This window comes from Salmo salar, chromosome 06 (genome assembly GCF_965601325.2).
Source record: "Salmo salar chromosome 06, fSalSal1, whole genome shotgun sequence".
Lineage (NCBI taxonomy): Eukaryota > Metazoa > Chordata > Actinopteri > Salmoniformes > Salmonidae > Salmo > Salmo salar.
The window spans coordinates 29,280,810-29,308,167 of NC_138296.1; the positions used below are offsets into that span (position 1 = coordinate 29,280,810).

The 27,358-nt window shown below is 44.9% G+C and overlaps 1 protein-coding gene across 1 annotated transcript in view; it reads left to right on the top strand.

Annotated features, from left to right (window-relative positions):
• Positions 1-2,767: 2,767 nt before the first annotated feature.
• Positions 2,768-27,358, top strand: part of LOC106606774 (mitochondrial adenyl nucleotide antiporter SLC25A23) — a 37,199-nt gene continuing 12,608 nt past the window's right edge. The window contains exons 1-6 of the mRNA XM_014203132.3: positions 2,768-3,789; positions 25,121-25,244; positions 25,998-26,085; positions 26,293-26,404; positions 26,783-26,941; positions 27,129-27,281. Coding sequence (XP_014058607.2) covers positions 3,571-3,789; positions 25,121-25,244; positions 25,998-26,085; positions 26,293-26,404; positions 26,783-26,941; positions 27,129-27,281 — 855 coding nt within the window. The 5' untranslated portion in view covers positions 2,768-3,570. The remainder of the gene's footprint in view (positions 3,790-25,120; positions 25,245-25,997; positions 26,086-26,292; positions 26,405-26,782; positions 26,942-27,128; positions 27,282-27,358) is intronic.

Here is a 27,358-nt window from a genome sequence, read left to right on the forward strand (position 1 = left end):
ACACCAACTTAATACCAGCTGATCTTACAGCCTACACTCCTTGAAAAAAGGGTTCCAAAAGGGTTCTTTGGCTGTCTCCATAGGATAAACCTTTTTAGTTCCAGGTAGAACCTTTTTTGGTTCCGGCTGGAATCTTTTTGGGTTCCATGTCGAACCCTCTGTGAAAAGGCTTCTATATGGAACCCAAAAAGGTTCTAACTGGAACCAAAAGGGTTGTACCTGGAATCGAAAGGGGTTCTCCAATGAGTTTTCCTATGGGGACAGCCGACGAACCCTTTCAGGTTCTAAATTGCACCTGTGCAATCATAAAGTCTGGGATATTATAATATAGCAATATATGTCCCATACTCTAATACACTACTGTAGGATATAGTGAGACTCCATTTCACAGAGAGGCCCATGGTTTAATGGCTGTTCTGGTAAGGGAAGAGATCAGACAGGACTATGATAGGTGGCAGCTGCAGACAGTCACATCAAGCTGTTCACAAGGTGATACCCTCTGTGCATGTGTGTGGGAGAGAAAGAGAGAGAGAGCGAGAGAGAGAAAAGGAGAGAGAGATGTGGAGAGAGAGCAGGAGGGAGTAAGAGAGAGACGGGGAGAGATGTGGAGAGAGAGCCGGAGGGAGTAAGAGAGACGGGGAGAGAGAGAAAGATGTGGAGAGAGAACAGGAGGGAGTAAGAGAGAGACGGGGAGAGATGTGGAGAGAGAGCCGGAGGGAGTAAGAGAGACGGGGAGAGAGAGATGTGGAGAGAGATGTGAAGAGAGAACAGGAGGGAGTAAGAGAGAGACGGGGAGAGATGTGGAGAGAGAGCCAGAGGGAGTAAGAGAGAGAGAGCAGGAGGGAGTAAGAGAGAGACGGGAGAGAGAGCAGGAGGGAGTAAGAGAGAGACGGGGAGAGAGAGATGTGGAGAGAAAGCAGGAGGGAGTAAGAGAGACGGGGAGAGAGAGATGTGGAGAGAGAGCCGGAGGGAGTAAGAAAGACAGGGAGAGAGAGATGTGGAGAAAGATGTGGAGAGAGAACAGGAGGGAGTAAGAGAGAGACGGGGAGATGTGGAGAGAGAGCCGGAGGGAGTAAGAGAGACGGGGAGAGAGAGATGTGGAGAGAGAACAGGAGGGAGTAAGAGAGAGACGGGGAGATGTGGAGAGAGAGCCGGAGGGAGTAAGAGAGACGGGAGAGAGAGATGTGGAGAGAGATGTGGAGAGAGAGCAGGAGGGAGTAAGAGAGAGACGGGGAGAGATGTGGAGAGAGAGCCCCCTCTGAAATGGTCACCTCTGAAAATATTGATAGTTTCGACGAAGATGCACACCGACAGCAAGACTCATCCATCTCACCAGAGAAAGCATTTCGCTACACCTGCAATAACATCTGCTAAACATGTGTATGTTACCAATAACATTTGATTGTATTTGATTTTGAAACAGCGCCCCTCTATCTTAGTGTGTGTGCCTCATGTATATGATACTGTCTGGACAAAAAGGGTGTGACAGGTCATATTATTTTTGGCCCGACAGCATCAGATACATGGGCTACAGATACTATGACAGAGGAGAGCTGTTTGTCTCGCCCGGATGCTTTCTCTGGTGAAATTGATTCAGCTTCTTGTGAACTGGTGGAAAATTATGAAACACGGATAGACAAGAATGATTAATAATACGTTTTTCCCTTTTTTTATTGTCACATTTTTGGTGGAATCCTGGCCTCAATTGGCATCCATGAATACGTGCCACTTGGTAGGCTGAATTTCATTACACTTATGGTGTTTGTAATAGATGTCCCTTACCATTCAAATGGCGTGTGCACAGTGTACTGGTCGGATGCTGGACTTATTTTGGAGTAGACTAATGTGAGCAGGTGACCTACTTAACCTGCTTTTTTTAAGTGATTTGTTTCACTACATGTACATATTACCTCAGTTACCTCGACTAACCGGTGCCCCCGCACATTGACTCTGTACCGGTACCCCCTGTATATAGCCTAGCATGTTATTTTACTGCTGCTGTTTAATTATTTGTATGCTAATACCCTTATATTTTAATGCAAACACTGCAACAATATTTTTGGAATTGATTTATGATTTATTTGAACAAGGAAATGTGCCTAAGCTGAAGTATTTAATGCGTTGAACCATCATAATTATATTGAAAATATCCACCTTGCATCGATTAAGGTTCAAAATGTTATGGCCCCACTAAACTGGGTCTGTGCCCCATCTTGGCCACCCCATTCAAAATATTCTGGACATGCCACTGGTGGAGAGAGAGAAAGGGAGAGAGAGAATCTTGTAGTCCACTTTGGTTTTATTGAGCTACTACTGGGCCATGTCAACATTTTTAGAACTGTGACATGAGCCTCCCTCCTACTGTCTCTGCATAATCTGTCATATCCCATGCATGCTGACCAGCGGTTTCCGCCAGAGCCGCGTCACGGCGTGCAAACCCCATTATGTATCTATTAATACCCAATAAGAGGCTATCAATGGGTTCAATGGGGATGGGGCAGCCAACAGCACCCTTTACTTTCACTGTGAAAATGGAGATCACATTAATGTTCCTGTATTACAAATTCAGAATTAATTTGAATGAAATGTCAGTCAGGTGTTTAGGCCTAACATGCTGACAAGACCGGACACGTTGCGTGCGCGAGCGTCGCAAAATATATTTAGAAATCCATGTTATTCAATTATTGCACCCACATTGCTCGCGCCAACGAGCGTCTGCGTTGCCAAGGGCTAAAAGGATACTGTGGTAGCCTGTTGTGTGGTAGAGGCTAGATTGCAATTACAGTTTGAGGGATTTGATGCTGGTGTGTGTGTCATATGAGCAGCTGCAATAATGATAGCGGCTATGTAATGGACAGAAGGAAGCATCATAATCTTACGAGAGAGGGGGGGAGAGGATGGACCTGCTGAGGTGAAAGTAGATGATTTTTGTTAGGCTTCTACTACTACAGCTACACCTAACCACTCTGTTCTAACATTCGAACCTTTCAAAGTAAAAGGGAACTCTTTCTCTCAGGAACACTCACACACAAACACCGCATTGAGCACGTTGTCAGAGATGACAGCATAGAAGTTCCACCCGGGTATCCTACATGCGTGCACAAAACTGTAGCTGTGATAAAATATAACGAACACCGGGAGCTTGGTTCGCTTCGTTGCATGGGGGACTCACTGCATATCCAAAAGGCAGAGCCAGTCCCCTGACCAACAGACTAATTCATTTGAATTAGTTCACGGATTTAATCATCGCCGATGTCACGAGATACGTAACGGATACGGGGATTAATATTACAGGCACCGATAGTTTACACCGCGCCCGGTGTACTGACATTCTCGGCAACGACTCGGTATATTAAACCAGTGCCTCGGTAATGAGACAAAGGGAGAACATCAGTTATTTCAGTAAGACTATCGTGTCATTTCGATATACCATAGTTCCGGGATTTGAATAGGTAGGCTATCGTAACGATTAGAACAAAAAGCGCTCCTTCAATTTTTCCACGCCTGCTTCGCTGCAGCAGGTTGGGATAATAGCCACCACCACCAGGATTGCACAAGTCTCCCATTCACATGGGCGAAGGCAGGGCTCGGTTCTGCTTTGGTTGGACCCGGGCTCGCTGTCAAGACCAAGACAAAGGTGTGTCGGACCCTGGGAGGGAACCGGAAACGCGAGAGAGATGGGCCGAACTGTTCGACCAACTGGACCTCAATAAAGACGGTAAAGTCGACATTAACGAGCTGAGGATAGGACTCGCTGCCCGCGGTTTACTTCGCAGTGACGCGGAGGAGGTGAGAGGAATAGTGATGATGGGGGTATTCTCAATAGACGTGTATCCCTTGAATTATAGCCTGCATGGCACATTAATTGTGTGTGTGTGTGTGTGTGTGTGTGTGTGTTTGTTCTTGGCTGAGTAAGGAGTAAAACGATTATGTCCTGTCAAACAACACAAACGGATCATACACTATGTATGACATAGGCCAGGGGTTCCTAAACTTTTATTTTCTGATAGCAAATTCATCAGGGACCCCCTCAAAATCAGAACACAACTCAGACTTTAGAGTGAGGTAAAAAAAAAAAATAGCATACAAGAAGTTTCATGACTGCTGCAGTGCATGCATGGCCAGACTAACCAATACTTCAGCCATGGAAAGTAAAATGTAAACAACAATTGGATGGAATACAATAAGTTTTTAGTTGAGAACTGGATCATTGATGGAGTACTGTGGATCCCTGTGAGCCTCCCAGGCCCTGTTGTGTGTCTATGGGTATATTGTAGATTAATAATATTGTATTGTATTCTATTGCACCAACTTCTTGAACAGACCCCTTGGCCAAATGTGTGTACATTTGTGTAAACTGTTGTTGTGACAACTGTTCTACATTTCTTAACGTTTAAACAACACATTTTTTAAAATGTTTTTCCGTTAAAGGTCCGAACAGTGAACATCATGTTTTTTCATAACCTTTGAGGATATTTGGATGAAACCAGTGAAAAATTACTGTAGCCGGTACATTAACAAAGTTGATCATGAAGTTACTGGTCCCCTCCCCCATATCAAACACTTGAATTCAGGGATTACTTCTGTCTTTATTTAACTAGGCAAGTCAGTTAAGAACATATTCTTATTCACAATGACCGGGGAACAGTGGCTTGTTCAGGAGCAGAACGACAGATGTTTATCTTGTCAGCTCAGGGATTCGATCCAGCAACCTTTCGGTTACTGGCCCAACGCTTTAACCACTAGGCTACCTGCTGCCCCTTTAGGGCCGTAAATGTTATACACCAATGGTAGCGGCTTGTAATCTTAACTAATTTAAATATGTAACGCCTTAAAACCGCCATCACATGTGCGCATCATACGGCTTTGTTTACAAACCATAATAGCTCAAGTAGAACGTGGCATAACGATACTGGTAACTAAACTTTTCATCTGTGTTGTAACTTATAGCTAGCAAGCTACTTACCATCCTGTCGGAAAAAACACACTGTGTTGTGACTGGATGCCATAGGGATAATTTAACATTACACTATTTTCTGAAGAACGAAGACATCCAAAACAGGATCATAACACTGGTGTGCAGTGCACAGTTCGAGCGAAGTTGATTTATTAATTGGGGAGAACATTTGATGTCTTGCCAGGAAGCTAATCCTGAAGATGGATGCTGAACCATCATTGACAGTGGATCAGTTTGTCTTGCATACACTGACCATAATGTAAGTATGAGTCTGACATGGTGGCTGTAACTGTGGCTACTTTGACGGTATATTTTCTGCAACACAGCTGATAGTCACTATATGGTTTTGTTCTTCCATCTCTAAGCCCCCTACATTGAGTCTGAGGACTGACAGCACACAGCTGATATGAAGGAATGTTGTCCACAAAAGGAGTTCTGGTGTGCATAGTATTTGTAATTTACCCCTGAAAATTATATTCTGCCATTCAATTATGTGGGTTGTTGTCTTATATTTGCTGAAGCTTGTGTTATTGGGGTTCTAATGATATACATTTTAGAAAATTCAACATCTACTCGGTTTGCACATCTTCCAGGCAACCACGGCAGCAGGAATGCCATGATACAAAATCAGCTTTCCCAAGGCAAAGGGGGGATATGCTGAAAAGCCTGTGAAGACAGAAAAAAGAAGGGGGATATGCTGTGAAGCCTGTGAAGAGAGATCGAGTGAAGACAGAAAAAAGAAGGGGGGATATGCTGTGAAGCCTGTGAAGACAGTTCAAGTGAAGACAGAAAAAAGAAGGGGGGATATGCTGTGAAGCCTGTGAAGACAGATCAAGTGAAGACAGAAAAAAGAAGGGGGATATGCTGTGAAGCCTGTGAAGACAGACCCAACAATACTGTAATAATAATATTTATTGTTTACATAATTATTCACTTCAAATCAATTGAGCATTTCAGGCACACACAAATTCCAATTACAAACATTGAAAAGTTCACTAAATATTGCATATTTCAAAATGAGTACTTCAAAAACACCAGAAAACACATTGTAGAATGAGTAGATCACTACATCAACAAAATTATAACGTCATAACTCAGAACAGTGAATAAAATGAAATTAATTTCACTACCCATTTAACAAACATTTCTCTTTTCAATACCCTTACAGGCTACGTAGACAGGCTCCTGGATCTCCTCTTCAACAAGGTCACCCTTGATCCAGTGCCGTATATGGGGAAGATGTGCGAGCTGTCCATCCCAGAACCCCTGTCTGCCCAGTGTGAGAGGCCTGACAAGGAGGAGGCCATACCTGGATTTGTCACCAGCTTCAATCTTCGGGGTGACTGAAGCCAAGTGGGTGACTGAAGCCAGTTTGATTGAAGTGGGGTACATGGGTCCCCTTCCTCTCCCGATCCCGTCCCATCAATCTCTGTAGTTGGTTGCATTTCCCAAAGCCTAAGTCATTTACTTTTACATGATATGATATCACATTTTCTTTTATATAGTTTTTCTAACATTTGGACGGGAGATGAGAGTTAAAAATTGTAAGAATCAATGGGGTCCTGTACACTGTAGGGCAGCCGGGTGCCTACACTGCCCTACCCTGTGCTTTGACCTCTTTCTCCCCTCTCTCTCCAGATGAAATCTCGCGTCTTGTGACGGCCGGCCGCCCAACAACCTGCCCACTTGACCCTATCCCCTCCTCTCTTCTCCAGACCATTTCCGGAGACCTTCTCCCCTTCCTCACCTCGCTCATCAACTCATCCTTGACCGCTGGCTACGTCCCTTCCGTCTTCAAGAGAGCGAGAGTTGCACCCCTTCTGAAAAAACCTACACTCGATCCCTCCGATGTCAACAACTACAGACCAGTATCCCTTCTTTCTTTTCTCTCCAAAACTCTTGAACGTGCCGTCCTTGGCCAGCTCTCCTGCTATCTCTCTCAGAATGACCTTCTTGATCCTAATCAGTCAGGTTTCAAGACTGGGCATTCAACTGAGACTGCTCTTCTCTGTGTCACGGAGGCTCTCCGCACTGCTAAAGCTAACTCTCTCTCCTCTGCTCTCATCCTTCTAGACCTATCTGCTGCCTTTGATACTGTGAACCATCAGATCCTCCTCTCCACCCTCTCCGAGTTGGGCATCTCCGGCGCGGCCCACGCTTGGATTGCGTCCTACCTGACAGGTCGCTCCTACCAGGTGGCGTGGTGAGAATCTGTCTCCGCACCATGCGCTCTCACCACTGGTGTCCCCCAGGGCTCTGTTCTAGGCCCTCTCCTATTCTCGCTATACACCAAGTCACTTGGCTCTGTCATATCCTCACATGGTCTCTCCTATCATTGCTATGCAGACGACACACAATTAATCTTCTCCTTTCCCCCTTCTGATAACCAGGCGGCGAATCGCATCTCTGCATGTCTGTCAGACATATCAGTGTGGATGACGGATCACCAGCTCAAGCTGAACCTCGGCAAGACGGAGCTGCTCTTCCTCCCGGGGAAGGACTGCCCGTTCCATGATCTCGCCATCACGGTTGACAACTCCCTTGTGTCCTCCTCCCAGAGTGCTAAGAACCTTGGCGTGATCCTGGACAACACCCTGTCGTTCTCCACTAACATCAAGGCGGTGACCCGATCCTGTAGGTTCATGCTCTACAACATTCGCAGAGTACGACCCTGCCTCACACAGGAAGCGGCGCAGGTCCTAATCCAGGCACTTGTCATCTCCCGTCTGGATTACTGCAACTCGCTGTTGGCTGGGCTCCCTGCCTGTGCCATTAAACCCCTACAACTCATCCAGAACGCCGCAGCCCGTCTGGTGTTCAACCTTCCCAAGTTCTCTCACGTCACCCCGCTCCTCCGCTCTCTCCACTGGCTTCCAGTTGAAGCTCGCATCCGCTACAAGACCATGGTGATTGCCTACGGAGCTGTGAAGGGAACGGCACCTCCATACCTTCAGGCTCTGATCAGGCCCTACACCCAAACAAGGGCACTGCGTTCATCCACCACTGGCCTGCTGGCCCCCCTACCTCTGAGGAAGCACAGTTCCCGCTCAGCCCAGTCAAAACTGTTCGCTGCTCTGGCACCCCAATGGTGGAACAAGCTCCCTCACGACGCCAGGACAGCGGAGTCAATCACCACCTTCCGGAGACACCTGAAACCCCACCTCTTTAAGGAATACCTAGGATAGGATAAAGTAATCCTTCTAACCCCCCCCCCCCCCCTTAAAAGATTTAGATGCACTATTGTAAAGTGGTTGTTCCACTGGATATCATAAGGTGAATGCACCATTTTGTAAGTCGCTCTGGATAAGAGCGTCTGCTAAATGACTTAAATGTAATGTATATGGTGGTCCTATAGATCCGGTAAAGAGGTCAATCGAACTTGAACAAAACAATAGAATTGCCATGGAAACGCGTGGGGGAAAGGGCACCTCATTGCCCCCAGTTAAATTAGCCTACATTTAGGCTATCTTTTGCATGTGTATTTCGCACTATGTTGGGGTAAAAATCGTATAATACTTGTATAGATGTCAACCCCAACATGATGCTAAATTGTAATTATTTCGCCTCTATGGCCTATTTATTGCCTTACCTCCCTAATCGTACTACATTTGCACACACTGTACATAGATTTTTGTATTGTGTTATTGACTGTACGTTTGTTCATTCCATGTCTAACTCTGTTGTTTGTGTCGCACTGCTTTGTTTTATCTTGGCCAGGTCGCAGTTGTAAATGAGAACTTGTTCTCAGCTGGCCTGCCTGGTTAAATAAAGGTTCAATTAAAAAATGTATAATAATAAAGTGCTAATACGTCATCAAGTTGGAAAAATGGCAGAGAAAGGCAAGCGACATCCGCGAACAAAGCTACACAGTGTTTATCAGTGCCGTTCCCAACATCCTTAGCTAGCTAGCTAACATTCAATCCCTGTGTTTGTCAGTGACGCTAGCGACCAGCAAGCAGGCTACAAGCTAAATCAGCTGATGAAATCACTAGCGACGATATACTTCCACATATTTTGTGCAGGAGTAGAGAGGTGTTTTGTTTGTACAATTTTTTCACTATCAGCGCATGCATCTGTCCCAGTGCCCATGTTTCATAGCGAGTGAGTCATGCACAAGACAGGTTGTGTGAGACAATGCTTGCGAATGGATTTAGAATTTTGGAATATTGATAAAATGTCAGTTGAGATTTCAAATGCGCATCGTCTTCAATGCTCATTTTGGCCAAGACACTTGCAGACTCGATTGAGGTATATCGAACACAACAGCAAGTGGCCACTCGATAAAGGGTTTAGGGGCCAAGTGTTCTGTTTGAGATTAAACCTATGACTGCGGTAGATAGAACGTCATTGCCCCCTAGCGGTCATACGCAATAGATGCGGTAAAGGAGTCAATGGAACGCAGACGTTCCATTTTTTTAAATTTCACCTTTATTTAACTAGGCAAGTCAGTTAATTAAGAACAAATTCTTATTTACAATGATGGCCTACCCCGGCCAAACCCGGACAATGCTGGGCCAATTGTGCGCCGCCCTATGGGACTCCCAATCACGGGCCGGATGTGATACAGCCTGGATTCGAAACAAGGACTGTAGTAACGCCTCTTGCACTGAAATGCAATGCCTTAGACGCTTTGCCACTCCGTGATAAATCATTTGAAAGATGTATATCTCTTACTAACATTACAGAATTGTTGCGTTAGGTACAGTATTTTAACAAAATACATTTTTCCCTTTATGATGACGATCGGGACCTGTTAGTGGTAGTTTTGTAATAACAGCACTGTGATAAAAAATATATATATAAAATACATTGTTTTTCAGTTAGGGATTTAAAAAAAGATTTATTAAAAAATGATGTCAAAAAATTGTTGATCTTGTCGCGGACCCCTTCAGTACCTAGTGGACTCCAGTTTGAGAAGTACTGACATAGGCAACTGTGTAGTTCCTGTGTTTACTATAAACAAGTATATTTGTTTATAGCCTACTAGTACAATGAACAGGAACTAACCTGCTTCACTTATTCCGAGTGTATAGGCCTCTCATATCAAGTCTTCAACTGCCTGAGCTATGAGCTATGGTCCAGTCTAGCAGGTGTCTCGGTGCTCTATTTTGGCCCTGTGATGTCACAGGAGAAGCAGGCAGAGTGTTCTACAGGCAGTGAGAGGCATTTTACTACAGATATTAAAAGAGTTCCTTGAAAGAGAGTGCTCATTCAAATGTATTTATAAAGCCATTTTAACATCAGCAGTTGTCACAAAGTGCTTATACAGAAACCCATAGATGACCAGCAGGGTCAAATAATAATCACAGTGGTTATAGAGGGTGCAACAGGTCAGCACCTCAGGCATAAATGTCAGTTGGCTTTTCATAGCAGAGCATTTAGAGGTTGAGAGAGAGAGGTCGAGGGGGGCGGGGGAGGGAGACGAATCAGCAGGTCCGGGACAAGGTTGCACGTCCAGTGAATAGGTCAGGGTTCCATAGCCACAGGCGGAACAGCAGAGATTGGATCAGCAGCACTGGATCAGTGCTCCATTACCCAGACATCTGAGACCTATTTCAAAACTCCACTGCTCTCTCTAACTCAAAACAACACAACATTAACCAGTGCTATTTTCACACATCCCTCCAACTCAAGTTGCCTGTCACCAGTGCTATCTGAAAACTCTATCGCTTCAACACAATACTGATGCATGCTTTTCTGATCTGCTTGTCCCAGTACATGACAGGAAAGCAACACTTTCCTGGATGAATATTTTAAAGGTACGACTAATGTAACAGTGTAGGTTCCGTCCCTCTCTTCGCCCCAACCTGGGCTCGAACCAGGGACCCTTGCACACATCAACAACTGACACCCCACGAAGCATCGTTACCCATCGCGCCACAAAAGCCGCGGCCCTTGCAACGCAAGGGGCAACCCTACTTCAAGTCTCAGAGCGAGTGACGTCACCGATTGAAACGCTATTAGCGCGCACCACCGCTAACTAACTAGCCATTTCACATCGGTTACACTCACCCCCCCTTTGACCTCCTCCTTTTTTTCCCCGCAGCAACCAACGATCCGGGTCAACAGCATCAATGTAACAGTGTAGGTTCCGTCCCTCTCTTCGCCCCAACCCGGGCTCGAACCAGGGACCCTTGCACACATCAACAACTGACACCCCACGAAGCATCGTTACCCATCGCGCCACAAAAGCCGCGGCCCTTGCAACGCAAGGGGCAACCCTACTTCAAGTCTCAGAGCGGGTGACGTCACCGATTGAAACGCTATTAGCGCGCACCACCGCTAACTAACTAGCCATTTCACATCGGTTACACTAACACAAACCTGGTGCAGCCTTGACCCCGCCTGACCTTAATATCAGTGTCTGGCACATACACACACACACACCACACACACACCACACCACACACACATCTTAACCTCAGTCTTCAATTCAAATTTTATTTGTAAAATGCTTTGTAAACAACAGGTGTAGACTAACTGTGAAATGCTTAGTTATAGGTCCTTTTCCAACAATGCAGAGAGAAAAAAGTAGTAATAAATACACAATGAGTAACGATAACTTGGCCATGTACACAGGGTACCAGTAGAGAGTCGATGTGCAGGGGTACGAGGTAATTGAGGTAGATGTGTACATATACTATAACTAGGAATAAAGTGACAGATAATAAACAGTAGCAGCAACGTATGTGATGTGTCAAAAAAGTTAGTGCAAAAAGGGTCAATGCAGATAGTTAAATAGTTAATCAAATAGCTACCCGGACTAACTAGTTATGGCTTGTGGGTAGAAGCTGTTCAGGGTCCTGTTGGTTCCAGACTTGGTGCATCGGTACCACTTTCCATTCGGTAGCAGAGAGAACAGTCTATGACGGTTGGCTGGAGTCTTTCTTTTACAGCCCTCCTCTGACACCGCCGGGTATAGAGGTCCTGGATGGCAGGGAGCTCGGCCCCAGTGATGTACTGGGCCGTTCGCACTACCTTCTTTAGCGTCTTGTGGTCAGTTGCTGAGCAGTTGCCATACCAAGCGGTGATACAGCCAGTCAAGATGCTCTAAGTGGGGCAGCTGTAGAACCTTTTGAGGATCTGACTGCCCATGCCAAATCTTTTCAGCGTCCTGAGGGGGAAGAGGTGTAGTCGTGCCCTCTTCACGACTGTGTTGGTGTGTGTGGACCATGATCCTTAGTGACGTGGACACTGAGGAACTTGCAGCTTTCGACTCGCTCCACTACAGCCCTGTCGATGTGAACTGGGCGTGCTCGGCCCTCTGTTTCCTGTAGCCCACGATCAGCTCCTTTATCTTGCTGACATTGAGGGAGAGGTTGTTGTCCTGGCACCACACTCCCAGGTCTCTGACCTCCTCCCTATAGACTGTCTCATCGTCATTGGTGATCAGGCGATCGTTGGGGATCAGGCGTTGGGGATCACCGTCATGTCGTCGGGAAACTTAATGACGGTGTGGGAGTCATGAGTGGACATGCAGTCGTGGGTGAACAGGGAGTGGTGGATGTGTTGTTGCCTACCCTCACCACCTGGGGACGGCCCTTCAGGAAGTCCAGGATCCAGTTGCAGAGACAGGTGTTCATTGCCAGAGTCCTTAGCTTAGTGATGAGCTTGGAGTGCACTATGGTGTTGAAGGCTGAGCTGTAGTCAGTTTATAGCATTCTCACATAGGTGTTCTTCTTGTCCAGGTGGGAAAGGGCAGTGTGGAGTGCAATAGAGACAGCCTGAGCTGTGGATCTGTTGGGGTGGTATACGGATTGGAGTGGGCCCAAGGTGTCTGGGATGATGGTGTTGATGTGAGACATGACCAGCCTTTCAAAGCATTTTATGGCTACAGATGTGAGTGCTACGGAGCAATAGTAATTTAGACAGGTTACAATGGCGTTCCTGGGCACAGGGACTATGGGGTCCACTTGAAACATGTAGGTATTACAGACTGGGTCAGGGAGAGGTTGAAAATGTCAGTGGAGACACTTGCCAGCTGGTCAGCCCATGCTCTGAGTACGTGTCCTGGTAATCCGTCTGGCCCTGCGGCCTTGTGAATGTTAACCTGTTTAAAGGTCTTACTCACATCGTCTACAGAGAGTGTAATCACACTGTCGTCCAGAACAGCTGGTACACTCATGCATAGTTCAGTGTTGCTTGCCTCGAAGCGAGCATAGTTAGCTAGTCTGGTAGGCTTGCGTCACTGGGTTTCGTACTAGGATTCGAACTTATCCCGACCAGAAGCCATGGATTACAGTCAACATCTGCACTGAGCTAAAGGCTAGAGCTGCCGCTTTCAAGGAGCGGGACACTAATCATGATGCCCTCCGATGAACCATCAAACAGGCAAGGCGTCAAAACAGGACTATGTACTTTCGGTCACTGTGGGGAAAATGTTGTCGATGCACTCATTAATGAAGCCGGTGACTGATGTGGTAAACTCCTCAATGCCATCAAATGAATCTGAGGACATAATTCAGTCTGTGCTAGCGAAACAGTCCTCTAGTTTAAACTGTCATCACCAGGGATTTGGGATACTACTGTGTCACTGCGCGTCTGCACAATGTCATGAGTTCAACTCAGCCTGGCTGGCAGAATGGCTGGATTTCTGACTACTAAAGTCATCTCTTTTGCAGGACATTTTCCATTCAGTCCAGATAATATGGTTATGATAGTAGTTGATGATTGGGGATTTCTCTTCACTTAAAATTCTATACACCTTGCATCTGTGGTGTGCATAAACCGATTAGAAAAGTCCCCACAGAGGCCAGTAGAGCCACATAGCCCAGTAGAGCCACAGAGCCCAGTAGAACCACAGAGCCCAGTAGAGCCACAGAGCCCAGTAGAGCCACAGAGCCCAGTAGAGCCACATAGCCCAGTAGAGCCACATAGCCCAGTAGAGCCACATAGCCCAGTAGAGCCGTAGAGCCACAGAGGCCAGTAGAGCCACATAGCCCAGTAGGGCTACATAGCCCAGTAGAGCCACATAGCCCAGTAGAGCCGTAGAGCCACAGAGGCCAGTAGAGGCACATAGCCCAGTAGGGCCACATAGCCCAGTAGAGCCACATAGCCCAGTAGAGCCAGAGAGCCTCGCCGGATTCAAGGGACTCAAAATACATACTACCGTGCTCTGAGAACGTAAACTGGAACACAGGAGGGTCGGCGTATGAGTCCAAATCAATGTATGCGAAACGAAGCACAGAGGTCACTTCTCGAATACATACTCTGTTGTGCATCATTTGAAGTATGCATTGATGCAAGCTTCAATGCCAAGTATGCACAGAAATATGATGCAACCACGTAAAAAATTATGCAACATTTCTTGAAATCAATGGCGGCCGTTATTTGAGCAAAAGAGAGAGAAAATAAACGTGAACATTTTGTAATTATGTCATGGTATAAATCCATGACATAATTAGCTAAATATGCAGGTTTAAAAATATATACTTCTGTGTATTGATTTTAAGAAAGGCATTGATGTTTATGGTTAGGTACAGTCGTGCAACGATTGTGCTTTTTTCACAAATGTGCTTTTGTTAAATCATCCCCTGTTTGGCGAAGTTGGCTGTCTTTGTTAGGAAGAAATAGTTGAAACACTGTTCGCAACGAGCCAGGCTGCCCAAACTGCTGCATATACCCTGACTCTGTTGCAAGAGGTGACACATTTTCCCTATAACTTTTTAAGGTATAGGGGGCAGTATTTTCGATTTCGGATGAAAAGCGTGCCAAGAGTAAACTGCCTAATACTCGGGCCGAGAGTCAAATATTTGCAGATTATTAGTAGATTTGGATAGAAAACACCCTGAAGTTTCTAAAACTGTTTGAATGGTGTCTGTGAGTATTACAGAACTCATATGGCAGGCAAAAACCTGAGAAAAATCCAACCAGGAAGTGGGAAATCTGATGCTTGTAGTCTTTTCAAGTCATTGCCTATCTAACACACTGTGACTTAGGGTTCATTTTGCACTTCCTAAGGCTTCCACTAGATGTCAACAGTCTTTAGAACCTTGTTTCAGGCTTTTGCAGTGAACAGAGAGCGAACAAGAAGGCCGGGAAGTTGGTGACTCAGAAAATGACATGAGTTCAGTGGCGCGCATTCACGTGATGAGGTAGCTGTGTTCCATAACGTTTTTCAAGACATTGGAATCGTCCGGTTGGAATATTATTGAAGTTTTATGTTAAAAAGGCCCTAAAGACTGATGCTATACAACATTTGACATGTTTCTAAGAACGTAAAGAAAACTTTTTTTGACTTTTCGTCGTGAAATTTTCAGCGTGCTTCCTACATTTGGAGTAGCTTACTGAACGCGCAAACAACAAGGAGGTATTTGGACATAAATTATGGCCTTTCGAACAAAACAACATTTATTGTGGACCTGGGATTCCTGGAAGTGCCTTCTGATGAAGATCATCAAAGGTAAGTGAATATTTATAATGCTATTTATGATTTTAGATGACTCCAAAATGGCGGGTATCTGTATTGCCTGATGTATTTTTCTGAGCGCCGTACTCAGATTATTGCAAAGTGTGCTTTCCCCGTGAAGCTTTTTTGAAATCTGTCACAGCGGTTGCATTAAGAAGATGTTTATCTATAATTCTTTGAATGACAGTTTAATATTTTATCAACGTTTATGATGAGTATTTTTGTAAATTGTTGTGCTGATTCACCGGAAGTTTTGGAGGCAAAATGTTTTCTGAACATCACGCGCCAATGTAAAATGGTTTTTTTGGATATAAATATGAACTTTATCGAACAAAACATACATGTATTGTGTAACATTGAGTCCTAGGAGTGTCATCTGATGAAGTTCGTCAAAGGTTAGTGCTTAATTTTAGCTGTATTTCTGTTTTTTGTGACCCCTCTCCTGCTTGGAAAATGTCTGTGTGGTTTTTCTTGTGTTAGCACTGTCCTAACATAATCTAACTTTATGCTTTCACCGTAAAGCCTTTTTGAAATTGGACAATGTGGTTGGATTAAGGAGAGGTGTATCTTTAAAATGGTGTAAAATAGTTGTATGTTTGAGAAAACTGAATTATGACATTTTGTTGTTTTGAATTTGCCGCCCTGATATTTCACTGGCTGTTGAATAGTGTGAACCGTGGGTGGGACGGTAGCGTTCCACGTAGCCTTGAGAAGTTAAAAGAAATTCATGTTAGCAGGCAATATTAACTAAATATGCAGGTTTAAAAATATATACTTTTGTATTGATTTTAAGAAAGACATTGATGTTTATGGTTAGGTACACGTTGGAGCAATGACAGTCATTTTTCGCGAATGCGCACCGCATCGATTATAATGAACGCAGGACAGTCTAGATAAACTAGTAATATCATCAACCATGTGTAGTTAACAAGTGATTATGATCGATTGATTGCTTTTTATAAGAGAAGTTTAATGCTAGCTAGCAACTTACCTTGGCTTCTTACTGCATTCGCGTAACAGGCAGGCTCCTCGTGGAGTGCAATGTAAAGCAGGTGGTTAGAGCATTGGACTAGTTAACCGTAAGGTTGCAAGATTGAATCCCTGAGCTGACAAGGTAAAAATCTGTCGTTCTGCCCCTGAACAAGGCAGTTAACCCACCGTTCCTAGGCCGTCATTGAAAATAAGAATGTGTTCTTAACTGACTTGTCTAGTTAAATAAAGGTGTACATCTTTTTTTTAAATAAAGAAAAAAAATCGGCAGATCGGTGTCCAAAAATACAGATTACCGATTGTTATGAAAACTAGAAAACGGCCCCAATTAATCGGCCATTCCGATTAATCGGTCGACCTCTTGCACATACAGTGCCTTCAGAAAGTATTCACAATCCTTGACTTTTTCTGCATTTTGTTGTGTTACAGCCTGAATTTAAAATGGATGAAATTGAGATTTAGTGTCACTGGCCTACACACAATACCCCATAATGTCAAAGTGGAATCATGTTCTTTGAAATTTTAACCAATTACTTAAAAATGAAAAGCTGAAATGTCTTGAGTCAATAAGTATTTAACCCCTTTGTTATGGCACGCTTAAATATGTTCAGGAGTAAAAATCTGCTTAACAAGTCACATAATAAGTTGCATGGACTTAGTCTGTATGCAAAAATAGTGTTTAACATGATTTTTGAATGATTACCTCATCTCTATACCCCACACACACAATTATCTCTAAGGTCCCTCAGTCGAGTAGTGAATTTCAAACATTGATTCAACCACAAGACCAGGGAGGTTTTACAATGCCTCACAAAGAAGGGCACCTATTGGTAGATGGGTAAAAAAAAGCAGACATTGAATAACCCTTTGAGCATGGCGAAGTTATTAATTACACTTTGGATGGTGTATCAATACACACAGTCACTACATAGATACAGGCGTCCTTCCTAACTTAGTTGCTGAGAGGAAGGAAACCGCTCAGGGATTTCACCATGAGGCAAATGGTGATTTAAAAAAAGTTACAGTTTAATGGCTGTGACAGGTGTAAACTGAGGATGGATCAACAACATTGTAGTTACTCTACATTACTAACCTAAATGACAGAGTGAAAAGAAGGAAGCCTGTAACAGAATAAAAATACAACAAAACATGCATCCTTTTAGAAATAAGGCACTAAAGTAAAACTGCAAAGAAATTGGCAAAGAAATCAACTTTATGCCCTGAATACAAAGCATTAGGTTTGGGACAAATCCAACACAACACATAACTGAGTAGCACTCTTCACATTTTCAAGCATGGTGGTGGCTGCATTATGTTATGGGAATGCTTGTCATCGGCAAGGACTAGGGAGTTCTGAAACGGAATAGAGCTCACACAAATACACATCGACTGGGATATTCTGTAATGATGTCAGTGATCACTGTGCAATTGCTTGTGTTAGAAAACAAAAATGACCAAAGCCAAACCCCGTTATATTTTTAAAAGACATTTTAGACAGTTTGATGAGCAAGCGATCTTATATGATCTGTACCATAATATTGACAGAGTAAGTCTGATTCCCGATGTTGACACTGCCTGGGACTATTTTTAACTGAAATTTGTGTCGATTTGTGATAAGCATGCCCCTGTGAAGAAGTTTAGAATCAGTGGAAGGGACAGTCCCTGGTTTTCAGATAACTTGGCAGAATTAATTAGAAAGAGAAACATCTCTTGGGCTTAAGCTAGACATACAAATACTCCTGTTGACTGGGCCTCCTTCAGAGCGCTAAGAAACAAATGCACAGGATTGATCAGGAAGTCCAAATCAGATGACTATTTAAATGCAGTCACAGAGAACCTAAACAACCCTGCCAAGTTCTGGAAACTATTTAAATCAGTGTCAGGTTCTAATGTATCCTCTGGCCTTCCTGACCATTTAATGATGGATTCTAATGAAGTGAAGGATAAAGCCCATGTTGTAGGGGCTTTTAACAGGCACTTACATTTACATTTACATTTACATTTAAGTCATTTAGCAGACGCTCTTATCCAGAGCGACTTACAAAATGGTGCATTCACCTTATGGGGGGGGGGGGGGTTAGAAGGATTACTTTATCCTATCCTAGGTATTCCTTAAAGAGGTGGGGTTTCAGGTGTCTCCGGAAGGTGGTGATTGACTCCGCTGTCCTGGCGTCGTGAGGGAGCTTGTTCCACCATTGGGGTGCCAGAGCAGCGAACAGTTTTGACTGGGCTGAGCGGGAACTGTGCTTCCTCAGAGGTAGGGGGGCCAGCAGGCCAGTGGTGGATGAACGCAGTGCCCTTGTTTGGGTGTAGGGCCTGATCAGAGCCTGAAGGTATGGAGGTGCCGTTCCCTTCACAGCTCCGTAGGCAATCACCATGGTCTTGTAGCGGATGCGAGCTTCAACTGGAAGCCAGTGGAGAGAGCGGAGGAGCGGGGTGACGTGAGAGAACTTGGGAAGGTTGAACACCAGACGGGCTGCGGCGTTCTGGATGAGTTGTAGGGGTTTAATGGCACAGGCAGGGGGCCCAGCCAACAGCGAGTTGCAGTAATCCAGACGGGAGATGACAAGTGCCTGGATTAGGACCTGCGCCGCTTCCTGTGTGAGGCAGGGTTGTACTCTGCGAATGTTGTAGAGCATGAACCTACAGGATCGGGTCACCGCCTTGATGTTAGTGGAGAACGACAGGGTGTTGTCCAGGATCACGCCAAGGTTCTTAGCACTCTGGGAGGAGGACACAAGGGAGTTGTCAACCGTGATGGCGAGATCATGGAACGGGCAGTCCTTCCCCGGGAGGAAGAGCAGCTCCGTCTTGCCGAGGTTCAGCTTGAGCTGGTGATCCGTCATCCACACTGATATGTCTGACAGACATGCAGAGATGCGATTCGCCGCCTGGTTATCAGAAGGGGGAAAGGAGAAGATTAGTTGTGTGTCGTCTGCATAGCAATGATAGGAGAGACCATGTGAGGATATGACAGAGCCAAGTGACTTGGTGTATAGCGAGAATAGGAGAGGGCCTAGAACAGAGCCCTGGGGGACACCAGTGGTGAGAGCGCATGGTGCGGAGACAGATTCTCGCCACGCCACCTGGTAGGAGCGACCTGTCAGGTAGGACGCAATCCAAGCGTGGGCCGCGCCGGAGATGCCCAACTCGGAGAGGGTGGAGAGGAGGATCTGATGGTTCACAGTATCAAAGGCAGCAGATAGGTCTAGAAGGATGAGAGCAGAGGAGAGAGAGTTAGCTTTAGCAGTGCGGAGAGCCTCCGTGACACAGAGAAGAGCAGTCTCAGTGGAATGCCCAGTCTTGAAACCTGACTGATTAGGATCAAGAAGGTCATTCTGAGAGAGATAGCAGGAGAGCTGGCCAAGGACGGCACGTTCAAGAGTTTTGGAGAGAAAAGAAAGAAGGGATACTGGTCTGTAGTTGTTGACATCGGAGGGATCGAGTGTAGGTTTTTTCAGAAGGGGTGCAACTCTCGCTCTCTTGAAGACGGAAGGGACGTAGCCAGCGGTCAAGGATGAGTTGATGAGCGAGGTGAGGAAGGGGAGAAGGTCTCCGGAAATGGTCTGGAGAAGAGAGGAGGGGATAGGGTCAAGTGGGCAGGTTGTTGGGCGGCCGGCCGTCACAAGACGCGAGATTTCATCTGGAGAGAGAGGGGAGAAAGAGGTCAAAGCACAGGGTAGGGCAGTGTGAGCAGGACCAGCGGTGTCGTTTGACTTAGCAAACGAGGATCGGATGTCGTCAACCTTCTTTTCAAAATGTTTGACGAAGTCATCCGCAGAGAGGGAGGAGGGGGGGAGGGGGAGGAGGATTCAGGAGGGAGGAGAAGGTAGCAAAGAGCTTCCTAGGGTTAGAGGCAGATGCTTGGAATTTAGAGTGGTAGAAAGTGGCTTTAGCAGCAGAGACAGAAGAGGAGAATGTAGAGAGGAGTGAGTGAAAGGATGCCAGGTCCACAGGGAGGAGAGTTTTCCTCCATTTCCGCTCGGCTGCCCGGAGCCCTGTTCTGTGAGCTCGTAGTGAGTCGTCGAGCCACGGAGCAGGAGGGGAGGACCGAGCCGGCCTGGAGGATAGGGGACAGAGAAAATCAAAGGATGCAGAAAGGGAGGAGAGGAGGTTGGATAAGGTTTGAGCAGAGGGAAGAGATGATAGGATGGAAGAGGAGAGAGTAGCGGGAGAGAGAGAGCGAAGGTTGGGACGGCGCAATACCATCCGAGTAGGGGCAGAGTGAGAAGTGTTGGATGAGAGCAAGAGGGAAAAGGATACAAGGTAGTGGTCGGAGATTTGGAGGGGAGTTGCAATGAGATTAGTGGAAGAACAGCATCTAGTAAAGATGAGGTCAAGCGTATTGCCTGCCTTGTGAGTAGGGGGGGAAGGTGAGAGGGTGAGGTCAAAAGAGGAGAGGAGTGGAAAGAAGGAGGCAGAGAGGAATGAGTCAAAGGTAGACGTGGGGAGGTTAAAGTCACCCAGAACTGTGAGAGGTGAGCCATCCTCAGGAAAGGAACTTATCAAGGCGTCAAGCTCATTGATGAACTCTCCAAGGGAACCTGGAGGGCGATAAATGATAAGGATGTTAAGCTTGAAAGGGCTGGTAACTGTGACAGCATGGAATTCAAATGAGGAGATAGACAGATGGGTCAGGGGAGAAAGAGAGAATGTCCACTTGGGAGAGATGAGGATTCCAGTGCCACCACCCCGCTGGCTCGATGCTCTAGGGGTATGCGAGAACACGTGGGCAGACGAAGAGAGAGCAGTAGGAGTAGCAGTGTTATCTGTGGTAATCCATGTTTCCGTCAGCGCCAGGAAGTCTAGGGACTGGAGGGTAGCATAGGCTGAGATGAACTCAGCCTTGTTGGCTGCAGACCGGCAGTTCCAGAGGCTGCCGGAGACCTGGAACTCCACGTGGGTCGTGCGCGCTGGGACCACCAGGTTAGAGTGGCAGTGGCCACGCGGTGTGAAGCGTTTGTATGGCCTGTGCAGAGAGGAGAGAACAGGGATAGACAGACACATAGTTGACAAGCTACAGAAGTGTTGTTTCTTGTATTATTGTCTCCTGTGTCTTTAGAGAACTGTTTCACTTTGATATCCTTTTTCTTCTGTCCTGATTTTCTCTTTCTTTTCTTCTGTTAACTAGATATTCTTTGTTGTTCTTCGTATCTTCACTTCATATCTGCTGGTTCAGTTTTGATAATGGTGGGGCCCAGGCCTCTAATGTAAGCTCTGTTATAGTCAACTATGATATAGGCCCTCATGTGATCCATTTTAACTTTGAGCCTGTCTTATACTGAGGTCTATAAAGCACTAAAGGCAATAGACACGACAAAGTCTGCAGGTCCAGACAACCTGGACCCCCAACTCTTTAAGATAGCAGCTGGTATTATTACTGAGTCTGTGGCTCACATTTTCAACTTTAATCTCTTGACCAATTACATACCCAGCATTTGGAAATCAGCTTATGTCATCCCACTGCTAACGGGTGGAGATCCTTCAGATGCTAATAACTATCGTCCTATCTCTAAACTCCCTATCCTGGCCAAAGTCTATGAATCCCTAGTGAACTCACAGTTAAAAAAACTTCTTAATTGAAAATAACATACTGAGCGGGGTTCAGACTGGCTTTAGATCGGGGCACAACACCACAACTGCAGTTATGGCAGTGGCAAATTACATCATTAATGGACTTGATAAAAAGCAACATTGTGGTGCTCTGTTTGTGGATTTATCAAAGGCCTTTGATTCAGTTGACCATGAATTGTTGCTAGCTAGACTCAGAAACATTGGTCTCAGTGAAGGGGCAGTAAATTGGTTTAGGAACTATCTTTCTGACAGAACACAATGTGTATATACTGACAATCACAAGTCTAGCTTTCTTGAGATTAATAGAGATGTGCCCCAGGGTTCCATTTTAGCTCCTGTGTTGTTCTCAATTTGTATTAATGATTTGGGAAATTAGATGCAACCAGCAAAGTTACATCTATATGTAGATGTTACAGTTATATATTAATGTGCTCCTTCTCTGGTTCAGGCTGTTGAAGAGCTCCAGACTGCTTTTCAGTCACTGCAGGCCTCCCTTTATGGTCTCAAACTGGTCTTGAATATACAAAAAACTAAATTCATGACCTTTACCAGAGCTAGAACTCTGCCAGAGAACATGAGCATTGTCACATCTGGTGGCTTATCCATTGAAAAAGTGTCATCCTACAAATACCTAGGTATTTGGTTGGATGACAAGTTGTCCTTTAAAGTTCATGTGGATAATCTTGTGACAAAGCTTAAATTGAAATTGTGTTTTTATTTTGGTAAAAGCTTGCTTCCCGCTTATGGCTAGAAAGAAGCTTGTTCACGCCACTTTTCTCTCTGTAATTGATTATGGTGACTTGTTGTATATGCATGCAACCTCCTCCGTCTTACAGAGACTGGACTCTGTTTATCATGCATCCTTGCGCTTTATTACAAATGCCAAGTCACTCATCCACCATTGCACAATGTACCATTGCACAATGGTAGGTTGGACCTCACTTTATATGCGCAGAAAGATACATTTGTATGTGTTCATCTACAAAACCCTTTCGGGTAAACTCCCTCTTTACCTCTGTAGTCTGGTCTCCTTCACCACCAGCAGTTACCATACCCAGTCTGCTAGGTGGTTGCTACTTAAAGTCCCCAGGACATTCACGGTATTAGGCAAGACTGCCTTCTCTTCTTGTGCACCAGATGCATGGAATAATCTACAATCCATGCTTCATCTAGATATGTTAGTGCCACTGAATGAATTTAAAATATTGATGGGATGTTACGGAGGAGTGTAAATGCTTTTATTAGGCTGGATCATGTTGTTGTATTGTTGTATGTTTTAATTCTGTAATGTATTGATTGTTTCTGCCTTCTTGGCCAAGTCTCCCTTGAAAAAGAGACTCTGGGTCTCAGTGTGCTTTTCCTGGTTAAATAAAGGTTAAATAAAATTGAAAAAAGAGCTAAGCACAGGCAGAATCCTAAAGGAAAATCTGGTTCAGTCTACTTTCCAACAGACACTGGGAGACAAATTCACCTTTCAGCGGGAAAATAACCTAAAACACAAAGCCAAATATACACTGGAGTTGCTTATTAAGACAACATTGAATGTTTGTGAGTGGCTTAGTTACAGTTTTGACTTAAATCGGCTTGAAAATCTATAGAAAATATTGTACAATCCAGGTGTGTTAAGCTCTTAGATACTTACCCAGAAAGACACTCAGCTATAATCGCTGCCAAAGGTGATTCAAATATGAATGATTCAGGGGTGTGTTTTTACTTTGTCATTATGGGGTATTGTATGTAGATATGTGATAGAAAACAATCAATTTAATCAATTTTGAATTCAGGCTGTAACACAACAAAATAAATCAAGGGGTATGAATACTTTCTGAAGGCACTGTAGGTGATAGTGCACTTGCTTTAAGTAACACTCACACAGAAGCACACAGATAGCACTCCTCAGGTTACATTTAATCAGTAATTTAGGTTAGCATAAAGGAAATTAGTTTAGGAGATCACTCCACCACACTCAGTAGTTTAGTTTAGCATCACTCCTTTCACATAGCATCATCCCTCCCCAGCCATGCAGCAGATTAGTTTAGCATTATCTCCACACTCAAATAGTAGGCTAGTTTAGCTAAGCGTCATCACCCACAGCTGTGCTTGTCCTTCAAATCTCCTCTGGGAGTTTTCAGACACCACAGGCAATATCACTCTAGACCAGAATGTATTTGTTTGGGAATGCTTAAATAAACTTTGCTCTGATTATATTTGTGTCATGGAGGGAGGGGGCCAATTCAAAGGCATACATAAAGTTATACTTGTCATGTGTTATACAGACAGCTTCCATCAGCTACACTTAGAGGTTACAATTCAAGCATTTATACCTGACAGAAAATTGAAATGGTGAGGATAAGTGGAAGGATAAGTAGGATAATCTCATTTGAATTTCATAAGAATATGCAAATCCTCCCTGCTATCTCATTAACAATGTCAAGGATTTTGTGGATTCTTGAACTGCTTATTCATCGTGGATGTATTCATAAAAAATACAAGACGGACAGACTCAGAAAGAACCCCTTGATAGGCTTAGACAAGATTCTGAAAACGTTGCTGCCAAGATTGAGCAAAATCTCTCCTTTCCGTGTGTGTGTGTGTGTGTGTGTGTGTTGGTCAAGTGCATTGGTTCAGGTCAGATTCCAGTAGCATGTGACTGTTACTGAAGATTAACTGGACACTGGGCACAGGAGTGAAGCGGATTATGACGAGGTCAGAGTAGGGGTTCTCTCACTCTCGCTCTCTTGCTCTCTCTCTATACTATTCTCTCGCTCTTCCTTTCTCACTCTTGTTCTCTCTCTATTCTTTCTTTCTCTCTCTCTCTCTTCCTTTCTTCCTCTCCTTGTTTGAGGAAGCACTAGAGAGGATGAATATAGAACAGTTCTGCTGATTGTTTTATGTTTGCAGGTTATGATCTTGTAAAACTGACCTTTAAAAGGTAATAACAATAGGCTTTGTTGTCATTTCTCACGCACTCCTTCCTGCTTCTTCCCTTCACTCCATTTACCTCTCACCCCCCTCAAACTATCACCTTACCCTAAGTCTCACCCCTGGCCCCAACCCACCCCACACTTTTTCACCTTGTCACATCCCCCTCAACCTCTCTCTCACCCCCTGTCCCCTACACTGTTTGACCCTTCACCCCCTCCCTATCTGCTATTTTTACCCCTCCTCTCACCCCAATCCTACTCCTGCAGATAGTGCGTGAGAGTGACACCAACCATGATGGCTTGCTGGACTTTGAGGAGTTCTCTCAGTACCTGTGGGCCCACGAAAAGGAACTGCGGCTCATGTTCCACACACTGGACCGCAACCACGACGGTCGGCATGGCCACCTCACTCACACACGCACATGCATACACATTTACATTTTACATTTTAGTCATTTAGCAGACATTCTTATCCAGAGTGACATACAGTTAATGCATTCACACACACAGAAAATAAGTATTTAAATAACATTATAAACTGGGTGGTTCGAGGCCTGAATGCTGATTGGCTGACAGCCGTGGTGTATCAGACAGTATACCACGGGTATGACAAAACATATATTTTTACTGCTCTAATTAAGTTGGTAACCAGTTTAAAATAGCAGTAAGGCACCTCTGGGGTTTGTGGTATATGGCCAATATACCACGGCTAAGGGCTGTATCCAGGCACTCCGCGTTGTGTCGTGCGTAAGAACAGCCCTTAGCCGTGGTATGTTGGCCATATACCACACCCCCCCGGGCCTTATTACTTAAATAATCATGCATTTGAACCCAAGTCTGATCTAAACACACATAAGTAGACATATGTAGGAGGGCCACTTGGATACAATGTCCTTTCACTCACAAAACACTGTTTAAATTGTTCATACATGCACAGAGCATTCTATGTCACATTGCACTGGTATGGTAATTTATCCGAATGTGTGGTATGACTGCATGAATGGTATTTAGTATCATACCACATTAATGCATGTAGTTCACAAAGTAGCCACACACACACACATCACTGTGCTCTAACTGTACTATATGCCTGTATGTACATATTACATATTGTGGGCACTGATGGGATTCACTGTTTATGCAGGGCGCATTGATGTCGGGGAGATTCAACAATCGCTGCACAACCTGGGACTGGAGGTGTCCACAGAACACGCCATCAAAATACTACAGAGGTGTGTGTTTGTGTGTGTGTGTGTGTGTGTGTGTGTGTGTGTGTGTGGTGTGTGTGTGTGTGTGTGTGTGTGTGTGTGTGTGTGTGTGTGTGTGTGTGTGTGTGTGTGTGTGTGTGTGTGTTTATAAGCTTGTCTGTGTGTCTTTATGTCTATGTGTGTGTGTGTGCGTGCGTGTGTGTGTTGACACTGCTCTGTGTGTTCTCTCAGTATGGACAGGGACGGCACCATGACTATCAACTGGAATGAGTGGCGAGATCACTTTCTGTTTAACCCTCTTCACAACATGGAGGGCATCGCCCGCTACTGGAAACATTCTCTGGTCAGTCAGTACTGCCTAACTATGACTTCTATCTCTACACTCTCTGGTCAGTCAGTACTGCCTATCTATGCCTTCTATCTCTACACTGGTTTAGATCTTTGCTTGACATGAAGTAGCACAGATATCATTACATGGAATTTTCAATTATTTATGTAATAAAATGTAATTACAGAGTAGCTATAGAAACTAATAATTACAACTGTGGCCATTTTCTCGATCTATGTTATATAGTTTACATTGTTTCTGATGCTTTATCCAGGAATTTTAGTTTGGTAACCTTAGAGAAGGGATCATGTAATATACATTTGGTGAATACAGATAGTTCTGGATGTCAATCAAGTTTATTTCACTTACCAGTGTTTCTCTGTGATTTCTCAGATGTTTGACATCGGAGAGCACATGACAGTGCCGCCAGAGTTTTCCCAACAAGAGCGCCAGTCGGGGGTAGTGTGGAGGCAGCTGGTTGCCGGGGCGATGGCAGGGGCGGTGTCACGTACAGGAACCGCACCCCTCGACCGTCTCAAGGTCTTCCTACAGGTGAAGGGTTACTGTTGTGTTTACTACAGACTCAGAGGTTAGAGGTCAGTGCAGTGCTGATTAGTAGAATTAGGTGTGCTAGAGCAGGGCTGGAACAAAAGCCTGCACATCCAGTAGCTCTCCAGGAGGAGGGTTAGTCCTGATGTACAGAATGTTATTAGAGTTACTGACCCTGCTGTCTCTCTAGGTGCATGGCTCCAGCTCTAGGGGGATCAACCTGTGGACAGGGCTGAGGGGGATGGTCCAGGAGGGGGGTGTACGAGCCCTCTGGAGGGGCAACGGCATCAACGTCCTCAAAATAGCCCCAGAGTCTGCCATCAAGTTCATGGCCTACGAACAGGTGAGGGAAGAGGACTGTACACACCTGTATACAAATGTGGGTGTAAGAGGCACCAGAGGTTGATTTGGATTTATTAC